General features: G+C 46.0%; 1 protein-coding gene across 1 annotated transcript in view; it reads left to right on the top strand.

Moving 5' to 3' along the window:
* The window catches only part of LOC139413419 (receptor-type tyrosine-protein phosphatase gamma-like), a 290,925-nt gene that overhangs the window by 70,499 nt on the left and 200,426 nt on the right, over window positions 1-20,000 (top strand). The window contains exon 2 of the mRNA XM_071160778.1: window positions 14,490-14,594. Coding sequence (XP_071016879.1) covers window positions 14,490-14,594 — 105 coding nt within the window. The remainder of the gene's footprint in view (window positions 1-14,489; window positions 14,595-20,000) is intronic.

Raw genomic sequence — 20,000 nt, 5'->3', positions numbered from 1 at the left:
GAGTAAAACAGTGAATTAAAGTCCCATGATGGTAGTGACTGCCCATTATCACTTATTAATCATCAATTATTTTACATGAATTTACTTTACTAAAATATTTGTTTTATTTGATTACCTTGTTATTTAATTCCAAGTCCTCATTTAATCTCTATAGAGCTGCTGCCTGACAAAATCACCATTTTACTAGTTCTTCGAAGTAAATAAGGCATACTTGTATGACTGCTAAGAACCAACTATTAATCACTTAGATCATGTATTTTCAGGCTTTCGAAGCAACTGCTTTCTGTCCTTCTGGATCGAGCGTTCTCTCTCTCTCTCTCTGTCTGCTCCGCACAGACCGGACAACTGCTTTCTGTCCTTCTGGATGGAGCGTTCTCTCTCTCTCTCTCTCTCTCTGTCTGCTCCGCACAGACCGGACAACTGCTTTCTGTCCTTATGGATGGAGCGTTCTCTCTCTCTCTCTCTCTCTCTGTCTGCTCCGCACAGACCGGACAACTGCTTTCTGTCCTTCTGGATGGAGCGTTCTCTCTCTCTCTCTCTCTCTCTCTCTCTCTGTCTGCTCCGCACAGACCGGACAACTGCTTTCTGTCCTTCTGGATCGAGCGTTCTCTCTCTCTCTCTCTGTCTGCTCCGCACAGACCGGACAACTGCTTTCTGTCCTTCTGGATGGAGCGTTCTCTCTCTCTCTCTCTCTCTCTCTCTCTGTCTGCTCCGCACAGACCGGACAACTGCTTTCTGTCCTTATGGATGGAGCGTTCTCTCTCTCTCTCTCTCTCTCTGTCTGCTCCGCACAGACCGGACAACTGCTTTCTGTCCTTCTGGATGGAGCGTTCTCTCTCTCTCTCTCTCTCTCTCTGTCTGCTCCGCACAGACCGGACAACTGCTTTCTGTCCTTCTGGATGGAGCGTTCTCTCTCTCTCTCTCTCTCTCTCTCTCTCTGTCTGCTCCGCACAGACCGGACAACTGCTTTCTGTCCTTCTGGATCGAGCGTTCTCTCTCTCTCTCTCTGTCTGCTCCGCACAGACCGGACAACTGCTTTCTGTCCTTCTGGATCGAGCGTTCTCTCTCTCTCTCTCTGTCTGCTCCGCACAGACCGGACAACTGCTTTCTGTCCTTCTGGATCGAGCGGTCTCTCTCTCTCTCTGTCTGCTCCGCACAGACCGGACAAGTGAAAGCGGGCCACAATGGATTATGGTCCTTGCAGTTAAATACCACATTTTCTGAGCTAACTTTGTAGAATATTGCATTGTGGGAAAATGCAAATACTACATCACACATTTCAGGCTTGGTCTTATTTATCTCTACAGAAACTACACATCGAGCTCACAGAAAAGAAACAAACGGAATGGAATATAAATCATTGAGCCAATATCGTCAATTAGTTGTTTAAAAATGATTTAATCGCTCAGCAGTACTTGAAGAATATTGAGTGTGATGGCTGTTATATATTATATTTTTTATTATTATGCTCCGTCTCATTCAATCTGAAGAGGAGCTGCCCTTGTAACAGTGGAGCATGTGAGCTGGCGTCATTCACTGATTCCGTATTCATCCCCCACACTCAATACAATGAGTCCTAATTGTTGAAACGAAGCTACGGCAAAGAGGCTTGATGCAATAGGTGCTAATACATTCACCATGCCATGATGCAATGACAGAGTAATGTGTACATGTCAATGACTGCCTGTACTGTGGTAGTGCTCTTTGTTTCATGTCTTCCTTCATCTCTCTCTCTCTCTCTCTCTCTCTCTCTCTCTCTCTCTCTCTCTCTCTTAGTCCCCAGACCATATACATTATGAATATGTGCGTGCTTGTGTGTTTGTGTGCACTTGTGCGCACGTGTGTGTGTGTCTCCGTGCCTGCGAGTTTGTGTTTCCCTGACTGCAGAGAGCCCCAGTGCATTGACCTTGGCGGGAATGTGCCAGCTAGCTCCGTGGCTCATGCCCAGCTTTTGTAACTAAATGAGAGAAGGAAGCAGGAAGTGCTGTGCTATTTCAAGGTCCCTCTGTCTTTACGTCTTTTAACCTCTGGGGTCAGTCCATCCTGCTCAAGTAGCCCACCCCCCTCGACCTTTCTGAATGCCCTTGCTCTGGTCAAGAGGGTTGGCTGTGTTGACTTAGTTTCCGTCCTGTGCTGTAACTGTAGATCCTCTCTTCTCAGCTGTCATATATAGCCACTGCATTGGAGAGGCTCTTAGAGAGGGATAATCACGGTCAGGCTTTCATCTGCAGGGAGCTTCTCAGCCATAGAAGTCACAGTACTGTATGTGATGTGTTTGTGTGGCTGTGATTGTATCCTGTGTGCTGTAAAGCCTTAGTTTCCCCATGCTTAGAGGTTGTTGGTTGACTTTACCAAGCCTTACTTTTATAGTCTCTCTCTCTCTCTCTCTCTCTCTCTCTCTCTCTCTCTCTCTCTCTCTCTCTCTCTCTGCTGCTCCCTCTGGATGCTCCTAACAGGGCAGCCATCATTACTCCGCTTATGTCATTAGGGCTAACAGTGTGTCCTGGAGCTTGGCTGGGCTGGCTCATCATGATGCAGGCGAGGTGTGGATTCACCCACCCAGCGAGGAGACATCTCATCTCTCAGATTAATCACATTCTTTGCTCCCCACTGCTCTCTCTGACACTTTGTCGCTCCCAGATGACACTCCTACCAACACAAACCCTCACGCCTCTGTGCCCGATACAGCAGAGATCTCTGATTGGATGAGATGAGGTCAGAAGCCCCACCCCATCCACATGGTTTTGTTTTGACCTTATATTACAGATGGAGGGGTGGGGATTGTTGTGTCTGACATTCAGTACTAGCTTTAACCTGACTGTCCTCAATGTCATGAAGACAGACCACTAAGCCACAGGAGCCCAAGGAGCCCAGAACAACATAACAGTGTTCTTTATAATGGCTCCCCTCACAAGTCTAAGAGCTGTCATTTGTCACTATACTACCATACTGCCACTTTTATCCTGGTCAGCCCCGTTTTACTTGTGTACTCATTCTTTATTTACCCAGATGGCCCCTTTGAGCTTAACAACGTCTTTTCTGAGGGAGACCTGGTCAAAACAGCAGTAGCATACACCATACACAACACGCTACAGGGTCATGCATCAAAAAGGACAATACCGTAGCAGCACACTGGAGCTTAGAAAAAGAGCTCAGACAACATTGAGTGCTAGAGGACATAGATCCATCCTTATGATTATTGAAATGTCACATGAGAATTGCCTGAGTTATTAGGAGAGCAGTCCATTTCCCCTTTCACTGTAATGCAGAGAGAGCGAGAGAGACGTGCAGTAGCAGATGTCTGTTGTCTGCACTTGGGTTTTGCTAAGTGGCATCTGTTATGGATTGTTTTATATGTACTGACCTTCAAGCCTCCGTTTAGAAAAAAAAGAAACGACTGCATCTAATTTCTCTTTAGTTCCTGCCCTCCGTGAATGCCACAGATGAATGCAGATTTTTTACGGGAAGACGACGCCCACAAATCACCCCTCCATCCTCCACCAATCAGCCGGAACATTACTAAAGATCACCCACAGTCCTCTGCTCTACATTCTCATGAGATGACTGCTCCCTCACGGGGTAGCACTGTACTGTGGATTTGGTCATTGCTGTCGGGCCATGCTATAAAAGACTTCTCTCACCTTTACCATAAACATATCCATAACCCTAAATAAAAACACAGATTTCGCTTTTTTTTTTTTTTAACATGCAGGTTCCACAAAAATCCCATTAAACATGAATGACTTGGATGCAACCCTTCATCTAATTTATTATAAAGTGTGTCTCTTCTTGTGTTTCCTCCTATAGTGTCTGTTGAAGTGTATGAACTACGGTTGCAAAGGGAGGGTATATTACTGGAAACTATCAACATGTACCAGTAAACTACCAGAACAGTTGTATCTTTGAAAACAAGTCTAAGAAGCGGTAGATGTGTTTTATGTGCACTATTTCTGTGCTTCCTCTTCTTAAATTTAGTTTTTGCCTCTTTTACTTTCAGTTATGTACACCAGCTTCAAACAGCTGAAGATGCAATACTTTTGGTTACTTCGGTTTAGATGGTACAATGATTCTCTGTACACTATACTTGCTTGTTTTGTCCCATAGCAACCAGGAAATGGCAGAGCAATTTCTGCATAGTGCACCTTTAAATAAAAATGTAATGACAAAGCTTTAAAACATGATCCTAAATGCAAACCATTAACTTATTGAATACCATTGGTGTCTTTAAGAGTCTATTGATGCGTCCGTGTGTCAATCAAAGTATAACATAATATAAAAATCAGACAGTTCAAGATAGAGATATCTGTTTTTGCTGCGTCCTGATCCACCGCATCCGCCAATTCCGGCCTTCCACATCTGTAGCAGAAGGTGGCCGAGCTACCGTGGTGTTTGTCAGACCATGAGACGTCCCGAAAATCGTTCTTCTAAAGAAAAAACGAGTTATGACCACTCTATGGAAAGATGAGACTCTCACAAACACGATGGCGAAGGTAACCCATGCAAATGAATACAGGACTGGTCTGAAGGTAACCCATACAAATGAATACAGGACTGGTCTGAAGGTAACCCATACAGACGAATAGAAGTATGGAGGTAGTTTAGTGCCAACAAAAATAAGTGGTAAAATATTCCCTGAGCATTCATATACATTATCTCCTCGATATGGGACAGTCAGTTCAAAATCTAATTTCTTATGATTTATTTTTTACTAAATTTTTACCATTTATGAATGTTTTATTCAATGCTTTTCTATTGGCTATAGCAGTATTCAATTATATTTTAATTTTAGAGGTTATTATGAGGGTTTCAGTGAGCATGACATATCCTTTATTTTTTTATTAAATTTAGATTTTTTTGCCACTGGCCTACACACAATACCTCATAATGTAACAGGTAAATGTTTTTTTTTTATTGTATAAAAAATGAAAAAATAAATGTATTGGGTCAATAAGTATTCCCTTAATTTCTTCTGCCAATAAGTAAGTTCAGACTCACTGCAATAACAGTGTTTAACATGATTTTTGAATGAATACCTCATCTTTGTACCCCACACATGCAATTATGTGTAAGGTCATTGAATACATTGAATATTCCTTTGAGCATGATTAAGTTATTAATTACACTTTGAATGGTATAGCAATACATCCAGTCACTACAGAGATAGAGGCATCCTTCATAACTTAGTTGCCGGAGAGGATGGAAACCACTCAGGGATTTCACCATGAGGTCAATGGTGACTTTAAAACAGTTACAGAGTTTAATGGTTGTGATAGGAAAAAACTGAGGATGGTTCAACAACATTGTAGTTATTTCACAATACTAACCCAAATAACAGAGTGAAAAGAAGGAAGCCTGTGCAGAATAAAAAATATTCCAAAACATGCATCCTGTTTGAAATGAGGCACTAATGTTTTTCAGGATAAAAAGTTAAATAAAGGTTAAATATTTTTTTTTTTTTTTAATTAAGCACAGGCAAAATACTACAGGATAACCTGCTTGAGTCTGCTTTCCACTAGGCACTGCGAGATAAATTCACCTTTCAGTAGGACAATAACCTAAAACACAAGGCCAAATCTACACTGGAGTTGATCACCAAGAAGACAGTGAATGTTTCTGAATGGCCAAGTTACCATTTTGACTTAAAAATCAAATTGAAAATCTATGGCAAAACCTGAAAATGGTTGTCTATGTCACGCCCTGACCTTAGAGAGCCTTTTATTCTCTAATTTGGTTAGGTCGGAGTGTGATTAGGGTGGGTGCTCTAGTTTTTGTATTTCTATGTTGGCCTGGTATGATTCCCAATCAGAGGCAGCTGTCTATCGTTGACTCTGATTGGAGATCATATTTAGGCAGCCTTTTTCCCACTGGGTTTTTGTGGGATCTTGTTTTTGTGTTGATGCCTGTGAGCTCAACAGAACGTCACGTAGCGTTTATTCTTTATTGTTTTGTTGTTCGGTTCTCCTTAAAATAAAAAGATGTCGAACCGATTCCACGCTGCACTTTGGTCTGAGTATGCTTCCAACAACAATCGCGACAGAAGATCCATCCTCCCAAGCAGTGTGCCCGGGAGGAGATGGCATCCTGGTCTTTGGGGGAGGTCGATGAGAGAATATCCTGGACTTGGGAGGATGTCTTGGCAAGACACGAAAGCCTGCCGTGGAAACAGGGAGGACAGCGACCCTGCCAGAGTTTGCGACCACATAGAAGCCAAAAGACAGGCCAAATTTGTTTTCGGGGTGGGGGGGGGGGGGGGGGGGTGAGGGCACACGTGGTGGTTAGCGAAGCCAAGGGGTGAGCCAGAGACAGTCTGGGAGAAGAGGGAGAAACTGGAGGACAGCGAACGGAGAGAGTCAGAGACCGTTAGTGAGAGAGATGAGATCAGAGAGTTGTTGGGTTGGTATATGATGCACGACATTCACCCTAAGGAGCGTGTCATCAGTTTACTGCCACCTGAGTCAGCTCTCTGTACTCGTCCTGAAGAGTGTGCTAGCAGTCTGGTTAAAACTGTGCCGATTCCACGCACCAGGTCTCCAGTACGCCTCCACAGCCCTGGACGTCCTGTGCCAGCTCTCCACACTCGCCTTGAGGAGCGTGTCATTTGTCCGGTACCATGTGTGCCGGCTCTATGCACCAAGTCTCCAGTACGCCTTCACAGCCCAGTACGTCCTGTGCCTCCTCCTTTCACTCTCCCTGAAGTGCGTGTCCCCAGTCCGGTACGTCCTGTGCCTGCTCCTCGCACTCTCCCTCAAGTGCGCCTTCCCAGTCAGGTACGTCCTGTGCCTGCTCCTCGCACTCTCCCTCAAGTGCGCCTTCCCAGTCAGGTACGTCCTGTGCCTGCTCCTCCCACTCTCCCTCAAGTGCGTCTTTACAGTCAGGTACATCCTGTGCCTGCTCCTCACACTTTCCCTCAAGTGTGTGACCCCAGTCCAGAGACTCCAGCAAGGGTTCCTAGTCCAGAGCCTCCTGCGAAGGTTCCCAGTCCAGAGCCTCCTGTGAGAGTTCTTAGTCCAGAGCTCCTGCGATGGTTCCCAGTACAGAGCCTCCAGCGAGGCTTCCTAGTCCAGAGCCTCCAGCGAGGGTTCCTAGTCCAGAGACTCCAGCGAGGGTTCCTAGTCCAGAGCCTCCTGCGGGGGTTCCCAGTCCAGAGCCTCCTGCGAAGGTTCCCAGTCCAGAGCCTCCTGTGAGAGTTCTTAGTCCAGAGCCTCCTGCGATGGTTCCCAGTCCAGAGCCTCCAGCGAGGGTTCCAGGTCCAGAGCCTCCAGCGAGGGTTCCTAGTCCAGAGACTCCAGCGAGGGTTCCTAGTCAGAGCCTCCTGCGGGGGTTCCCAGTCCAGAGCCTCCTGTGAGAGTTCTTAGTCCAGAGCCTCCTGCGATGGTTCCCAGTCCAGAGCTTCCAGCGAGGGTTCCTAGTCCAGAGCCTCCAGCGAGGGTTCCTGGTCCAGAGCCTCCAGCGAGGGTTCCTAGTCCAGAGCCTCCAGCGATGGTTCCCAGTCCAGAGCCTCCAGCGAGGGTTCCTGGTCCAGAGCCTCCAGCGGGGGTTCCCAGTCCAGAGCCTCCAGCGAGGGTTCCTAGTCCAGAGCCTCCAGCGAGGGTTCCTTGTCCAGAGACTCCAGCGAGGGTTCCTAGTCCAGAGCCTCCAGCGAGGGTTCCTAGTCCAGAGCCTCCTGCGGGGGTTCCCAGTCCAGAGCCTCCTGTGAGAGTTCTTAGTCCAGAGCCTCCTGCGATGGTTCCCAGTCCAGAGCCTCCAGCGAGGGTTCCTAGTCCAGAGCCTCCAGCGAGGGTTCCTGGTCCAGAGCCTCCAGCGAGGATTCCTAGTCCAGAGCCTCCTGCGAAGGTTCCCAGTCCAGAGCCTCCTGTGAGAGTTCTTAGTCCAGAGCCTCCTGCGATGGTTCCCAGTCCAGAGCCTCCAGCGAGGGTTCCTAGTCCAGAGCCTCCAGCGAGGGTTCCTAGTCCAGAGCCTCCAGCGAGGGTTCCTGGTCCAGAGCCTCCAGCGAGGGTTCCTAGTCCAGAGCCTCCAGCGATGGTTCCCAGTCCAGAGCCTCCAGCGAGGGTTCCTTGGCCAGCGCCTCCAGCGATGGTTCCCAGTCCAGAGCCTCCAGCGAGGGTTCCAGGTCCAGAGCCTCCAGCGAGGGTTCCTAGTCCAGAGCCTCCAGCGAGGGTTCCTAGTCCAGAGCCTCCAGCGAGCGCTCCCAGTCCGGAGCCCCCAATGATGATCCACGGTCCGGAGCCTCTGGCGGTGATCCATAGATAATATGGGATTTTGTTTTTGTGTTGATGCCTGTGAGCTCTACAGAATGTCACGTATCGTTTATTCTTTATTGTTTTGTTGTTCGGTTCTCCTTAAAATAAAAAGCTGCGCTTTGGTCTGAGTATGATTACAACGACGATCGTTACAGTCTAGCAATGATCAACAACCAATTTGACAGAGCTTGAAGAATTTTGAAACTCATAGAAACTCATGGACAATATGGACACTGTATTTGTTGTCAATGCTTTGGCGTCAAAATAGTGGTAGTTGTGAAAAAAGTCCAAAGTTGGACGAGTTGCAGAGGTAATTGAAAATAATGCCACTGTTGATTAGATGCTTTTTTCATTAGTTAGGCAATTTTCACTTGAACCATATGATCTATCTTCTAGAAACTCATGGACAATATGGACACTATATTAATTATTTTAATTTTAATTAGTTATTAAATATAAATGACCAAAGTTCCCGATAGATAGCAATACATTTTCTGTTAATAACCAGAATTACTGAAGATTCTGGTAACTTTGCAATCCTAGTATGAACAAAGAACTAGGGAAATATCTATAAGGGACTTACTCCTGTGTCGTGGTTTCAATGTGTACAGTATCTGGATATAGACAGATGGCTGTGCCTACTGAAACATGAATTGGCTGTGTGCTTCACAGTGGCAGAATGGGCCTTGTTTTGTGAAAGGGGCATAAAGGAACCCATGGCAGCCCCTGTGTTTATAATTGCAGAGGACAAAAGGTTGTGTTAACAGTAGCAGGAGTGTCTGCCTTCACAGTGGAGGTGTCAGTGTTGACTTTGTGTTTGGCTCAGCGACCATGTCCTCGGCAGACCGCTTATTAATTAGCATCAGTGTAAATGGAGCGACCATCCATCGTGCTCGCTGTCTCCTGTCTATAGCAGATCAATGCAGTGAGGAGAGGAGGGAGACGGGCGCTTGGGGCTGCCGCGCGTCTTCAAGTGGATTTTCCACGACACTAAAGACCCATTTGAGTAATGTTCCTCCGACACTCTCTTGTGTTGCCTTCCAGTGTTTCTGCTTCATGGACGATGCACTGGCTCTTTGGCTTTACAGCTCGCTCTCTCTCTCTACCCTTCTCTCTCTCTCTTTATCTCTCTCTTTCTCTATCTCTCTGTCTTTCTCTCCTTCTCTTACTGTCTCTCGCTCTCTCTTTCGCTCTCTTTCTCTATCTCTCTCTCTTTCTTTCTCTCTTTATCCCTCTCTTTCTCACCTCTCTCTCTCGCTCATCTGTGTACTGCTCTCACTGCCTTTGGCTGAGACTGTGGTGGACTCACCCCATGCCGGGTTGTCTTTGCTCCGGGGACTGATTCCCTCTCATCTCTGCTTCTCTCCCTACCCAGTCTCAACTCCATACCCTAGGCCCAACTACAGCCCCTATCCTATAGCCAAATGCCAAGAGCAAACTACCAGCCCTGATTCCTCGCACCCCCCATCCACAGCCCCGGCCCCATACCATCGTAATCCCTACCCCAGACCCTGTGCCTGTCCCTCTGCCTGGGGATCTGGTCACCCACCAGAGAACTATTACTATTACAGCCTTGCAAGTTTTTTTTAACGTGACAGCTGTTACTCTCTGATCACCACGATGCAAGTGTTTTGGACTGCCAGTATGTGTGTGTATGTGTTCGTGAGAGAATAAGAAAGGACTGTGTTTTGTATTCATGTTAGCAGGTTTTAGTGTGTGTATGTGTGTGTTCGTGTGTGTTTTCCTGCCGCGGCTGTCCTTCAGCAGTAAAGAGGTATTGGAGAGAGATGTAAAGAATGCTAATGAAATGTAACACGGGAGAGAGGACTGCCCTGGCTGGCTCACACAGCGCTGTGTTTTTGTGTGTGTGTTTGACCGTGTGTGTTTGACCGTGTGTGTGTGTGTGTGTGTGTTTCTGGACACCCCATGCTACCTCCTCGAACCACTGAGGAGAAAAAAGTGTATAAAAAAAAAGCCAAGGTTAAGTACATGAACACAGGATTCGGCTCTGCATTTTAATTAAGTGAGAGCAAACAGGCAGCAATAGCTTCAATGTCTGGCCCGCCGTGATGGATGGATGGATGGCAGGAACCAGTGTTCTCCATATCTCTTCTCAATAGGAACTTTTGTGTGACTCACTCTGTGTGGAAACAAAGACAGGGTCAGCCAAAGTTTCAGGCTTCTTCAGCATTACTGGCAGTAGGTACAAGTGTTGTGGCTGGCACGCACGTCTATTGTATTTGCTATGCAGATTTTGCATGGTGTGTTTGTGTCGGTGTGTTTACATTCTGTCCTTGCTGATCACCCCTTTCAAATATACAGTTGAAGTAGGAAGTTAATATACACTTAGGTTGGAGTCATTAAAACTTGTTTTTCAACCACTCCACAAATTTCTTGTTAACAAACGATAGTTTTGGTAAGTCGGTTAGGACATCTACTTTGTGCATGACACAAGTCATTTTTCCAACAATTGTTTACACAATGCGTGACACAAGTAATTTTTCCAACAATTGTTTACACAATTGTACACAAATTACAAAATTGTTTTCACTGTATCACAATTCCAGTGGATCAGAAGTTTACATACACTAAGGACACTACTGCCTTTAAACACTTGGGAAATTCCAGAAAATGATGTCATGGCTTTAGAAGCTTCTGATAGGCTAATTGACATCATTTGAGTCAATTGGAGGTGTACCTGTGGATGTATTTCAAGGCCTACCTTCAAACTCAGTGCCTCTTTGCTTGACGTCATGAAAAATCAAAAGAAATCAGCCAAGTCTGGTTCATCCTTGGGAGCAATTTCCAAACGCCTGAAGGCACCACGTTCATCTGTACAAATAATAGTACGCAAGTATAAACACCATGAGACCACGCAACCGTCATCCGCTCAGGAAGGAGACGGGTTCTGTCTCCTAGAGATGAACGTACTTTGGTGCGAAAAGTGCAAATCAATCCCAGAACAACAGCATAGGACCTTGTGAAGATGCTGGAGGAAACAGGTACAAAAGTATCTATATCCACAGTAAAACAAGCCCTATATTGACATAACCTGAAAGGCCGCTCAGCAAGGAAGAAACCTCTGCTCCAAAACCGCCATAAAAAAAGCCAGACTACGGTTTGCAACTGCACATGGGGACAAAGATCGTACTTTTTGGAGAAATGTCCTCTGGTCTGATGAAACAAAAATGGAACTGTTTGGCCATAATGACCATTGTTATGTTTGTGGGAAAAGGGGGAGGCTTGCAAGCCGAAGAACACCATCCCAACTGTGAAGCGCGGGGGTGGCATCATCATGTTGTGGGGGTGCTTTGCTGCAGGAGGGACTGGTGCACTTCACAAAATAGAATATCATGAATAAAATATCATGAGGGAGGAAAATTATGTGGATATCTTGAAGCAGCATCTCAAGACATCAATCAGCTCTGTCAGAAGGAATGGGCCAAAATTCACCCAATTTATTGTGGGAAGCTTATGGAAGGCTACCCAAAATGTTTGACCCAAGTTAAACAATTTAAAGGCAATGCTACCAAATACTAATTGAGTGTATGTAAACTTCTGACCCACTGGGAATGCGATGAAAGAAATAAAAACTGAAATAAATCATTCTCTCTACTATTATTCTGACATTTCACATTCTTAAAATTAAGTGGTGATCCGAACAGACCCAAGACAGGGAATTTTTACTAGAATTAAATGTCAGGAATTGTTAAACTGAGTTGAAATGTATTTCACAAAGGTGAATGTAAACTTCCGACTTCAACTGTAGCTCTATATGATTTCTCTATATGATTTCTCTATCCTAGTGAATCTGGAGGTTGACATTGCGGGTGCTATTGGTCTTGCCAAATCACAACTCACAAATCACAAATCACAATTGGTCTTGCCTATCACAACTTCATTCTCCTTGTGAAAGCACCAATGGCACCTTCATTCTCTATTTCCAGGACACTGCAGAACTGTCTACTGTATTGGGCTTTCTGTTAATGCTGAGGCCTGAGCCGTGCAGAGGTTTAATAGTTCTACACTCGGAGCCTTATTAGATTCAATCTCCCATTATCATTATCATTACTGCAGAGTATGACAAAAATGTCAGACCCCAATCTCTCTCTCATAAGAGCACTTTCCTCTAATAGGAAAGGAGAAGCCTATTAGGTCAAAATTCATTTAGGCCAGGACAGCAGAATGGAACCTCTTGCAGCCGGATTAGATCATAGGAGACATCCCTAGCATTACCTCCACTGTTAAACAAGGACTTTCTCAAGTTAACACTATATGGCCTATGCAATGAATCTTAATAAGTTGCTGTTTTTTAGACAGGGTTTTTCCCATCACTAGTGCATGACTGCTGGTGGTGTGTGTGTCTGTGCGCGCAAGTGCACGTGCCTGTGTGTGGTTTGTGTGTGCCTGCTGCATTGCTGGCTGTGTTGATGTTGATCGTCTCTGACAGGGTCTCGGAGAGCAGGGAAGTGGTGACTTGTGGTAGATGAGATAGAGAGCAGTGGATAGGAGGGCAGGAGGTGGATGTGTTGAATGGTAATTGCAGTGTTCTCCTTAGGTGCTTTTGCCCATAGTTTGCTAAATGTATTACTCCTTAAGCAAATACAGTATTCCATGTGTTTTATTAAACCTTGTGAGCCCTTGTGACCGTTTTTAAACTGACACTACACGTCGAAGGCTATTCCCTCCTTTGTCTTCCCTCCTTTCTCTTCCTCTGGAAATACAAAGAAGGACTCTGTTCTTTTATCCCTGCATCCTCTCTTCCTCCCCTCCTCTCCTCCTGCTGAACAGTTGCCAGGCAGCAGGCTGCCCATCACAGTGACCCGGATACTGTCGTTAGGAGAGCGGTCTGGGCTGTAAAAAATAGTCCCCCCCCCCACAATGACCGGACACTACATAGATCTGTCCTCTTCTCTTTCTCCATCTATTTTTCTCCTCTCCTTCAACCCCAAACCTGCCATCTGTCGATCTCTCTACTTTTTCCCCATCGTCGCCTCTTCTCCTCTCATCCCTAGCTTCCTCTCCCCTCCCCATGTTGTCATTGGCACGGACGTTAATATGATTCTGCTACAGTGGTGGAGGATAGTTTCACTGCAGCCCTGGGCCTCTGTGCTGGACTTTGGCACTGTGAACTGACTGACTCCTTTAATGGACACCGGTGTAGACAGTGGCTTGCTGCTAAATGACTCACCGGCGTCCGAAGCGGCGCAGCCGTGGGAAGGAAGGAAATGAGCTAACACGGTATGTGTGTTAGAGAAAGCGAGTGAAGGCTCAGAGACAAAGGCAGAGAGGGACAGTGAATGACAGAAAGAGAGACAGGAAGAAGGACAGTGAGGAGATTGGTTTGGTGTGGATTGAGAGGTATGTAATTCATAGAAAAGCCATAGACTGCCATTGACAGTCATGCTCAAGGTTACATCCCCAAGAATTAAAGAAGAGAAAAAACAAAGAGTCACCTGTTGTTCATATCAATCCCTTATGTACCCACAATACCCAGCGAGAAGCCTTTAAAATCCTATTATGCTTTGATTGTCATCTGTGGTGGCCCAGTGTCCATGGTGATGCAGTGAGTAAGGAAGTAACCACACTGTGTTCTCTTTCCTGTGACGTTCTCTCTCTCTGTCCTTATAGCCGCAGGTGGCCATTTTATGTCAGATGAGATGTAGAATGGCAGTTACCCCCAGGTACTGCCAAAGACCATTTGTGGCACAGCAAGGTGGGGGGGGGGGGGGGGGGGTGCATGGGTGACTCTTAACCACCAAAACCCTGAGCAGCCAGCAGCTCACATCCCAGAGCCGCCGTCACAATGGGCCTGGCGTGATCAGATCTGACAAAGGATGGAGGACACACATGCACACACATACATAAACACACACACACAGCCATCATCCTCTTTTCCTGTCTCATATCCACCTCTATGATGGAGCGGTCCTACCTCATCCTACAACATCCTACCTCAGGCTGGTCCCCTGCTCTGTGCCTCAATGTTCAGAGACCCTCCTCTCTTTACCAATGAGCTGCACTATGTATCTGTATTCACGCCTATGTTTAAGGATGTTATTGTGTCTTTCGTGGTAGGATGTTTTGGTGAGTCATTGTAAGCACTGTTTGAGGTGCCGGTTGAGTAATTCAACTGTGTTCAAGTCACAGTCAGACCCTGTTTCTTAATGAGTGCTTTTTTGTTCTACAACAGTAAGTGAGTGCAGTGCCATGTAGGTGACATCCTTGTCTTTTCTCTCCTCCACACAGCGCTGACAGGAGGGCAGCCTGGGGCCACGCAAGGGAGCCAAGATGGCCGAGTGCCTGGGACCAGACTCAGGAGAGCGGCTGAGGAGTCCTACTGGGCCTACTCAGGTGTGTGTGTGTGTGTGTGTGTGTGTGTGTGTGTGTGTGTGTGTGTGTGTGTGTGTGTGTGTGTGTGTGTGTGTGTGTGTGTGTGTGTGCGTGCGTGCGTGCGTGCGTGCGTGCGTGTGCAGCATGGTTATAATCGCTCTCCTCTGTCTCCTCCCTCCCCTGCCCGCTCTCCCCCTATCCTCCTGCTCTTTGGAGAAGAGGCCTCAGGGATTCTCTGGGCTTTTTATTTTTATGTTTCTGTGGAGAAAAAGTTACTTTTGTTGTCCCTCTGAGCGATATTTGGAGTGGAGGAACCTTCATCTTTTGCTGTGCAACCAAGCCTCAGGCAACAAATGATCTTTATTTGATTTATTTAAATATTTCTGTTTGTTTACTCTGATTGTAACCCGTCGCTGCTGCATTAAAGCCAGGGGCTTGGGGCAAAGTGGATCTTGTGACAGATTCACTTAGCGAGCTGAGTATTAATGCTAAGATCTACTGATTGTATGTTGTGTCATGGAACACTTATAATATTAAAGAGTTCTATAACACTGATGTAACTGTGGGTGTAATTTCAGCAAGAGGAAAACAATACAGATTCTGTTGGATGATCACAGAGATGCCTCCATTTTGTAAGCTGACTGGATTTCTGCTGGTGCTATAGATAGTATTTTAGATGTGTGTGTGTGTGTGTGTGTGTGTGTGTATGCACGCATGTGTGTGCGTGCGTGTGAGAGACAGCTGAGGATATGAGGTTATGCATGGGTTTTTAATAATCATCAGTCCCTCGGGGGCCTGGTCACCCACCGCAACTTCTCCTCTCCAGACCCCTTATACCTCGCTATACTACCAGCAACCACAAACCTGTCACTAAATAATACTGAACTGCATCTCTCTCTCTCTGTCTCTCTCTCTCTGTCTGTGTCTCTCTCTGTCTGTGTCTCTCTCTGTCTGTGACTCTGTCTGTCTGTGACTCTGTCTGTCTGTCTGTCTCTCTCTCTCTCTCTCTCTCTCTCTCTCTCTCTCTCTCTCTCTCCGTCTCTCTCTCTGTGTCTGTGTCTGTCTCTCTCTGTCTGTGTCTATCTCTCTCTCTCTCTCTCTCTCCGTCTCTCTCTCTCTCTCTCCATCTCCCTCTCTCTGTCTCTCTCTCCATCTCCTTCTTCCTCTCTCTCTCTCTCTCTCTCTCTCTCTCTCTCTCTCTCTCTTTCTCTCTCTGTCTCTCTCTCTCTTTCTCTCTCTGTCTCTCTTGCTTCTTTCTTTAGGTAAAGAGAGGCACACAGTATGTACGGTTGTCCTTAAATATCGGCTGAGTTTGTACACAGCTCTAAGCTCTCCCCTTTCTCTGTGTGTGTTAATGCGTCATTCTGTCTGGCAGGCAGATGGGGCAGTCTGCTGTGCCTTAGTGAGGTAGCCATCCTGGAATCTGTCATCAGAACACCAGTGGATCTGATTAGAACTGGCTCATTTGGACAGAGCTTTAGAACTCTGATGTGTCATCACGGGGGACTGCATTTACTGCTTACTGCTTTTAGTGCTTTTACAGTCTTCATAATTACAAGTGCTTTCCCATATATTTTAAGAGGCCTTTTTGTGAGGGTTTGACTGAAACACTGAGGCCAGATCAATAGGCCCTCCCTCACTCTGTCATCTCTGCCTTCTGCTCCAGACGCCGCTACAAACATTGAAGTTCATATTAAAGTTGATTTGATGGAAAGTTCCACTTTTCCACTTCAGAAAATCATTACCTCAAAGGCATTATAAATCGCCCCCCCCGCCCCTCCCTCCCCTCACCCCTAACTTGCTGGATATTAATTTTAAAGCCCTGGTGGCCTCAATACTTCTGGCATCAATGGGGAGACGTACCCTAATTTATGAGATAGAGAATTCACCACCTTGTCCTTTACATATCAGTCCTCGTAGCCTGTTTCATATTCACTGGCAGGCTTGAGTTGAGAGCTCTCAATGTTTTGTGTGCAGACTTGAAGAAAAGGAATGAAGATGGAAATTGATGATATGTTGTAATGCAGTTTAACTTTAGAGGACTAAGGGCTGTGACTTAAATAGACAGCTTATAAAGTTAGTAATTTCTGTGAGGATATTAAACAGAATGGTGTTTTCTAATCCTCTTCAGTACGCTGCTTACTCGGTATGCTTAATTCAACCTTCTATTCCTACTTCTTAGGATTGTTTGTACACGTATAGTTTTTCTTTGTCTATTTCTGAGGAAATGTAAATGTGTAATTGAATAGATTCTCTATGTATTTTCAGTTAGCTGAAGTAGGGGACAATGAAAAGCTTAATTGGATCTACCTTGACTCTGCAGTGCTCACCTTTTCCTAAAATGCACTTCAGGGTGTTACCTAATAGATTAATATGTACATTATTTACTGAATGGGCTCTTCAGACAGGGTCCTTCGTGCAAGGTGTGATGGGCTGTGTATTATCCAACACCTTTCAGTGATTGCATCGGCACTCAGTGGAATTCCATGTAATTCAAGATTTTTCAGAGTTATGACAACGGGTGGGTTTCTGGTTGTCATGCCAACCTTTACAAAATGGCCTGCCATAGAGTTTAGGAAATGACATCATGACAATTACAGACTCAACTGTCAACAGCAGTCCTTGTCTTATACAATGATCTACAGTGAAGATAGAGGAATTATTAGTAATATTTTCAAACATAGAGAGAGAGAGAGAGAGAGAGAGAGAGAGAGAGAGAAAGAGATAGGGAAATATTGGGAGAGGGAGATCTAGACAGAGAGAGAAAGAGGGATGGATGGATGGATAGATATTGTGTCAAGGCAGCTGAATGTTTGTAGGGAACAGAGGCGGGTGGCAGCCTAACAGAATAAAAACAAAGCCTCAGACCTGACTTGGCATGCTAATGAGAGTAGCTTCCTATTGTGGTGTTTGAGTCCTCTTTTCTCTCACTCGTGGCTCTACTTGTCCCTGTCTGTGGTGGCACATCTCAATCACTATTTTACTCTGTCTGCCCTTCACACCTCTATGTCAGTCAGTGTTTGCTTGTATGCTCACCCTTTAGTTGGCTTTAGTTGTGATACAGGAACGTTGTCTGGTGTCTCTGAAGGGATCTGCCTGTTCTCAGGGTATACTACAGCTAATAGATCAGATAGCTCTGCTGCAGCTCTCTTTTTGTGCTAACGAATTCACCTATGCCAATGCATCATGTGACATAATGCTGTAACAGAAACAGGAAGTGTGAGAGAAGGGAGGAAAGGGAGGGATGAGGTGGAGGCTGGGAACGGGAATGACAAGGAGTGAACAGAAGAATGACAGAAGAGCAAATGAGACCGATGGGCAGAGTGTGTGTGAAGGAATAAATAAATACATAAATGAATGAGAGAGATAGATAGACAGCCCTTGCTCTCTGGCTCTGTGAGGCTTCGTTTCTTTTGTTCATGATTGCGGCGAGCAGAGCTTGTCTGCGTGCTGTGTTTAAGTATGCACGGCAGAGCAGCACGGCCCATCATGTGGCCACTCTAATAGAATGACCCAGCACTGCTGACAGCAGCACACTTTCCTGAAAACGGAGCCGCATATCTGCCACTGTACTGCAGTAATTGTGCAATTTACTGTACAGCCAGTATCCTGCCGCCCTAATTGAATATGACTTTGTACTGTTTGAGTAATCTCTCCATTTTAGACCCTGACCCCAGGCATGCTCCAGCTCCGGATAGAGCGGAGGAGAGAGAGAGAGAAAGATGGGGAAAGGCGGAGAGAAGGTTGGAGAGAGAGGCAAAGAGAGAGAGAGAGGAGGATAGAGAGAGGGAGAGGTGCGAGTTAGAAGCGCCTCATGCAGATAAAGCATGTAGGTCACATTGAGAGGCAGTGTGTTCCTGGCGATGAGATCACTACCATCACCATTTGGGGCGGCAGGTAGCCTAGTGGTTAGAGCGTTGGGTCAGTAACCGAAAGGTTGCTGGATTGAATCCCCGAGCTGACAAGGTAAAAATCTGTTCTTCTGCACCTGAACATGGCAGTTAACCCACTGTCATTGTAAATAAGAATTTGTTCTTAACTGACTTGCCTAGTTAAATACAATTTAAAAAATCACTGCTGCAGCTGCTGCCATCTTACCAGGGTCACACTGTTCGCTTTGCACACAACACGGGAGAGAGGGAGAGAAGGGAATGGAAAGGATGAGGGAAAAGAGAAAGGACAGAGAGAGAGAGGGTGGGTGGAGGTAAAGATATGAGACCAAAACTAGACGTCTCTGTCTGATACCTAGCTTCTCTGATTTGGCTGTTTGCCGCTGAGTGAATCCTGTGTTTTTTTCAAGTGTTTGGCCTTGTTTCTCCTGACTGTTCGTGAGTGGCTGGGCCTGTAAGTGGGTTATAAAGGGTATGGTGGATGGATCTCCCTCTCCCTTCCTTTCCTCCCATTCCTCCTCTCCTCTCATTCCTCAGCACGGAATAGACTGTGCTAGTGATAGAGAAGAGATGAATGAATGGAGGGAAGGAGGGAATGGGGGAAGGGAAAGTGCAATGAGGAGGAATTACAGGCTGCTATTGACTTCATTAAATCATTTTTCCTGACATACACACGGGAGGCTTGGTAGTAATATATTTATTACATAAGATATGCAGAATAAGATATTACGTGGAGTTATAAACACGCCAACTTATTAGTAATGCAAAGCCTTAGGCTGCATTAGGATGAATTATGTAATTGTCATCATTTTCAGAAATGCATGGAAACATTCAGCTGTCAGCCAGCAAACTGAGCTGCTCACGAACTATTTATCTGGATGACTTTATTTCGTTTCCACAGTTATTCTATCAACAGGCGATCAAGATTTGTTTTAGCTGACATAAATACTGTTTCTCTGAATAGATTCACTAAATTTTCCTCGATCAGGCGAGTGAAAGCAGCATGGAGGGAATGAGATCAGATCAAGTGGAGGTGTCTGTGTGCGCAACGTGCATGTGTGTGTGTGTGTAGATAAATGAAGGTTCAGCAGAAGGCTTCTAGTTCAGCCCGGCAGCCGTTAGATAATCACAGAGCTGAGATGGAGATACTGTATGCAGCCATGTCCCTCGGTAGAGGGAGAAACAGCGAACGAGAGAGAGAGAGGGAATAACCCAACAGGAGGGGGAATCAGGGTGCAATCAAGAGCACTTCCTTGGAATATCCATCTGCCGGAGCACCTTTGATCATGTGCAGGGGAACGGAATTCCCACTGCGCGCAGATCTCTGATTAGGTCTGGCCTCAGGTGTAAATAAGATGGGAATTAAGCATGTGGCTGCGTTTCCTCTGACCCCGTCAGCAGCTTGGGGATGGCAGGGGGGCAGTGGGCTGGTGGGGGGCGGTCAGGGCTCTGGGCAGGCCCAGAGATGCAGAGAACTCTGCGGCCCAGCTTAATGACTCAAAAGTGTAGGCTCTGATGAAAGGAAAGTGGAAAATCA

The sequence above is a fragment of the Oncorhynchus clarkii genome, chromosome 7 (genome assembly GCF_045791955.1).
Source record: "Oncorhynchus clarkii lewisi isolate Uvic-CL-2024 chromosome 7, UVic_Ocla_1.0, whole genome shotgun sequence".
Classification (NCBI taxonomy): Eukaryota; Metazoa; Chordata; class Actinopteri; order Salmoniformes; family Salmonidae; genus Oncorhynchus; species Oncorhynchus clarkii.
This window is presented reverse-complemented; position numbering and strand designations above follow the sequence as displayed.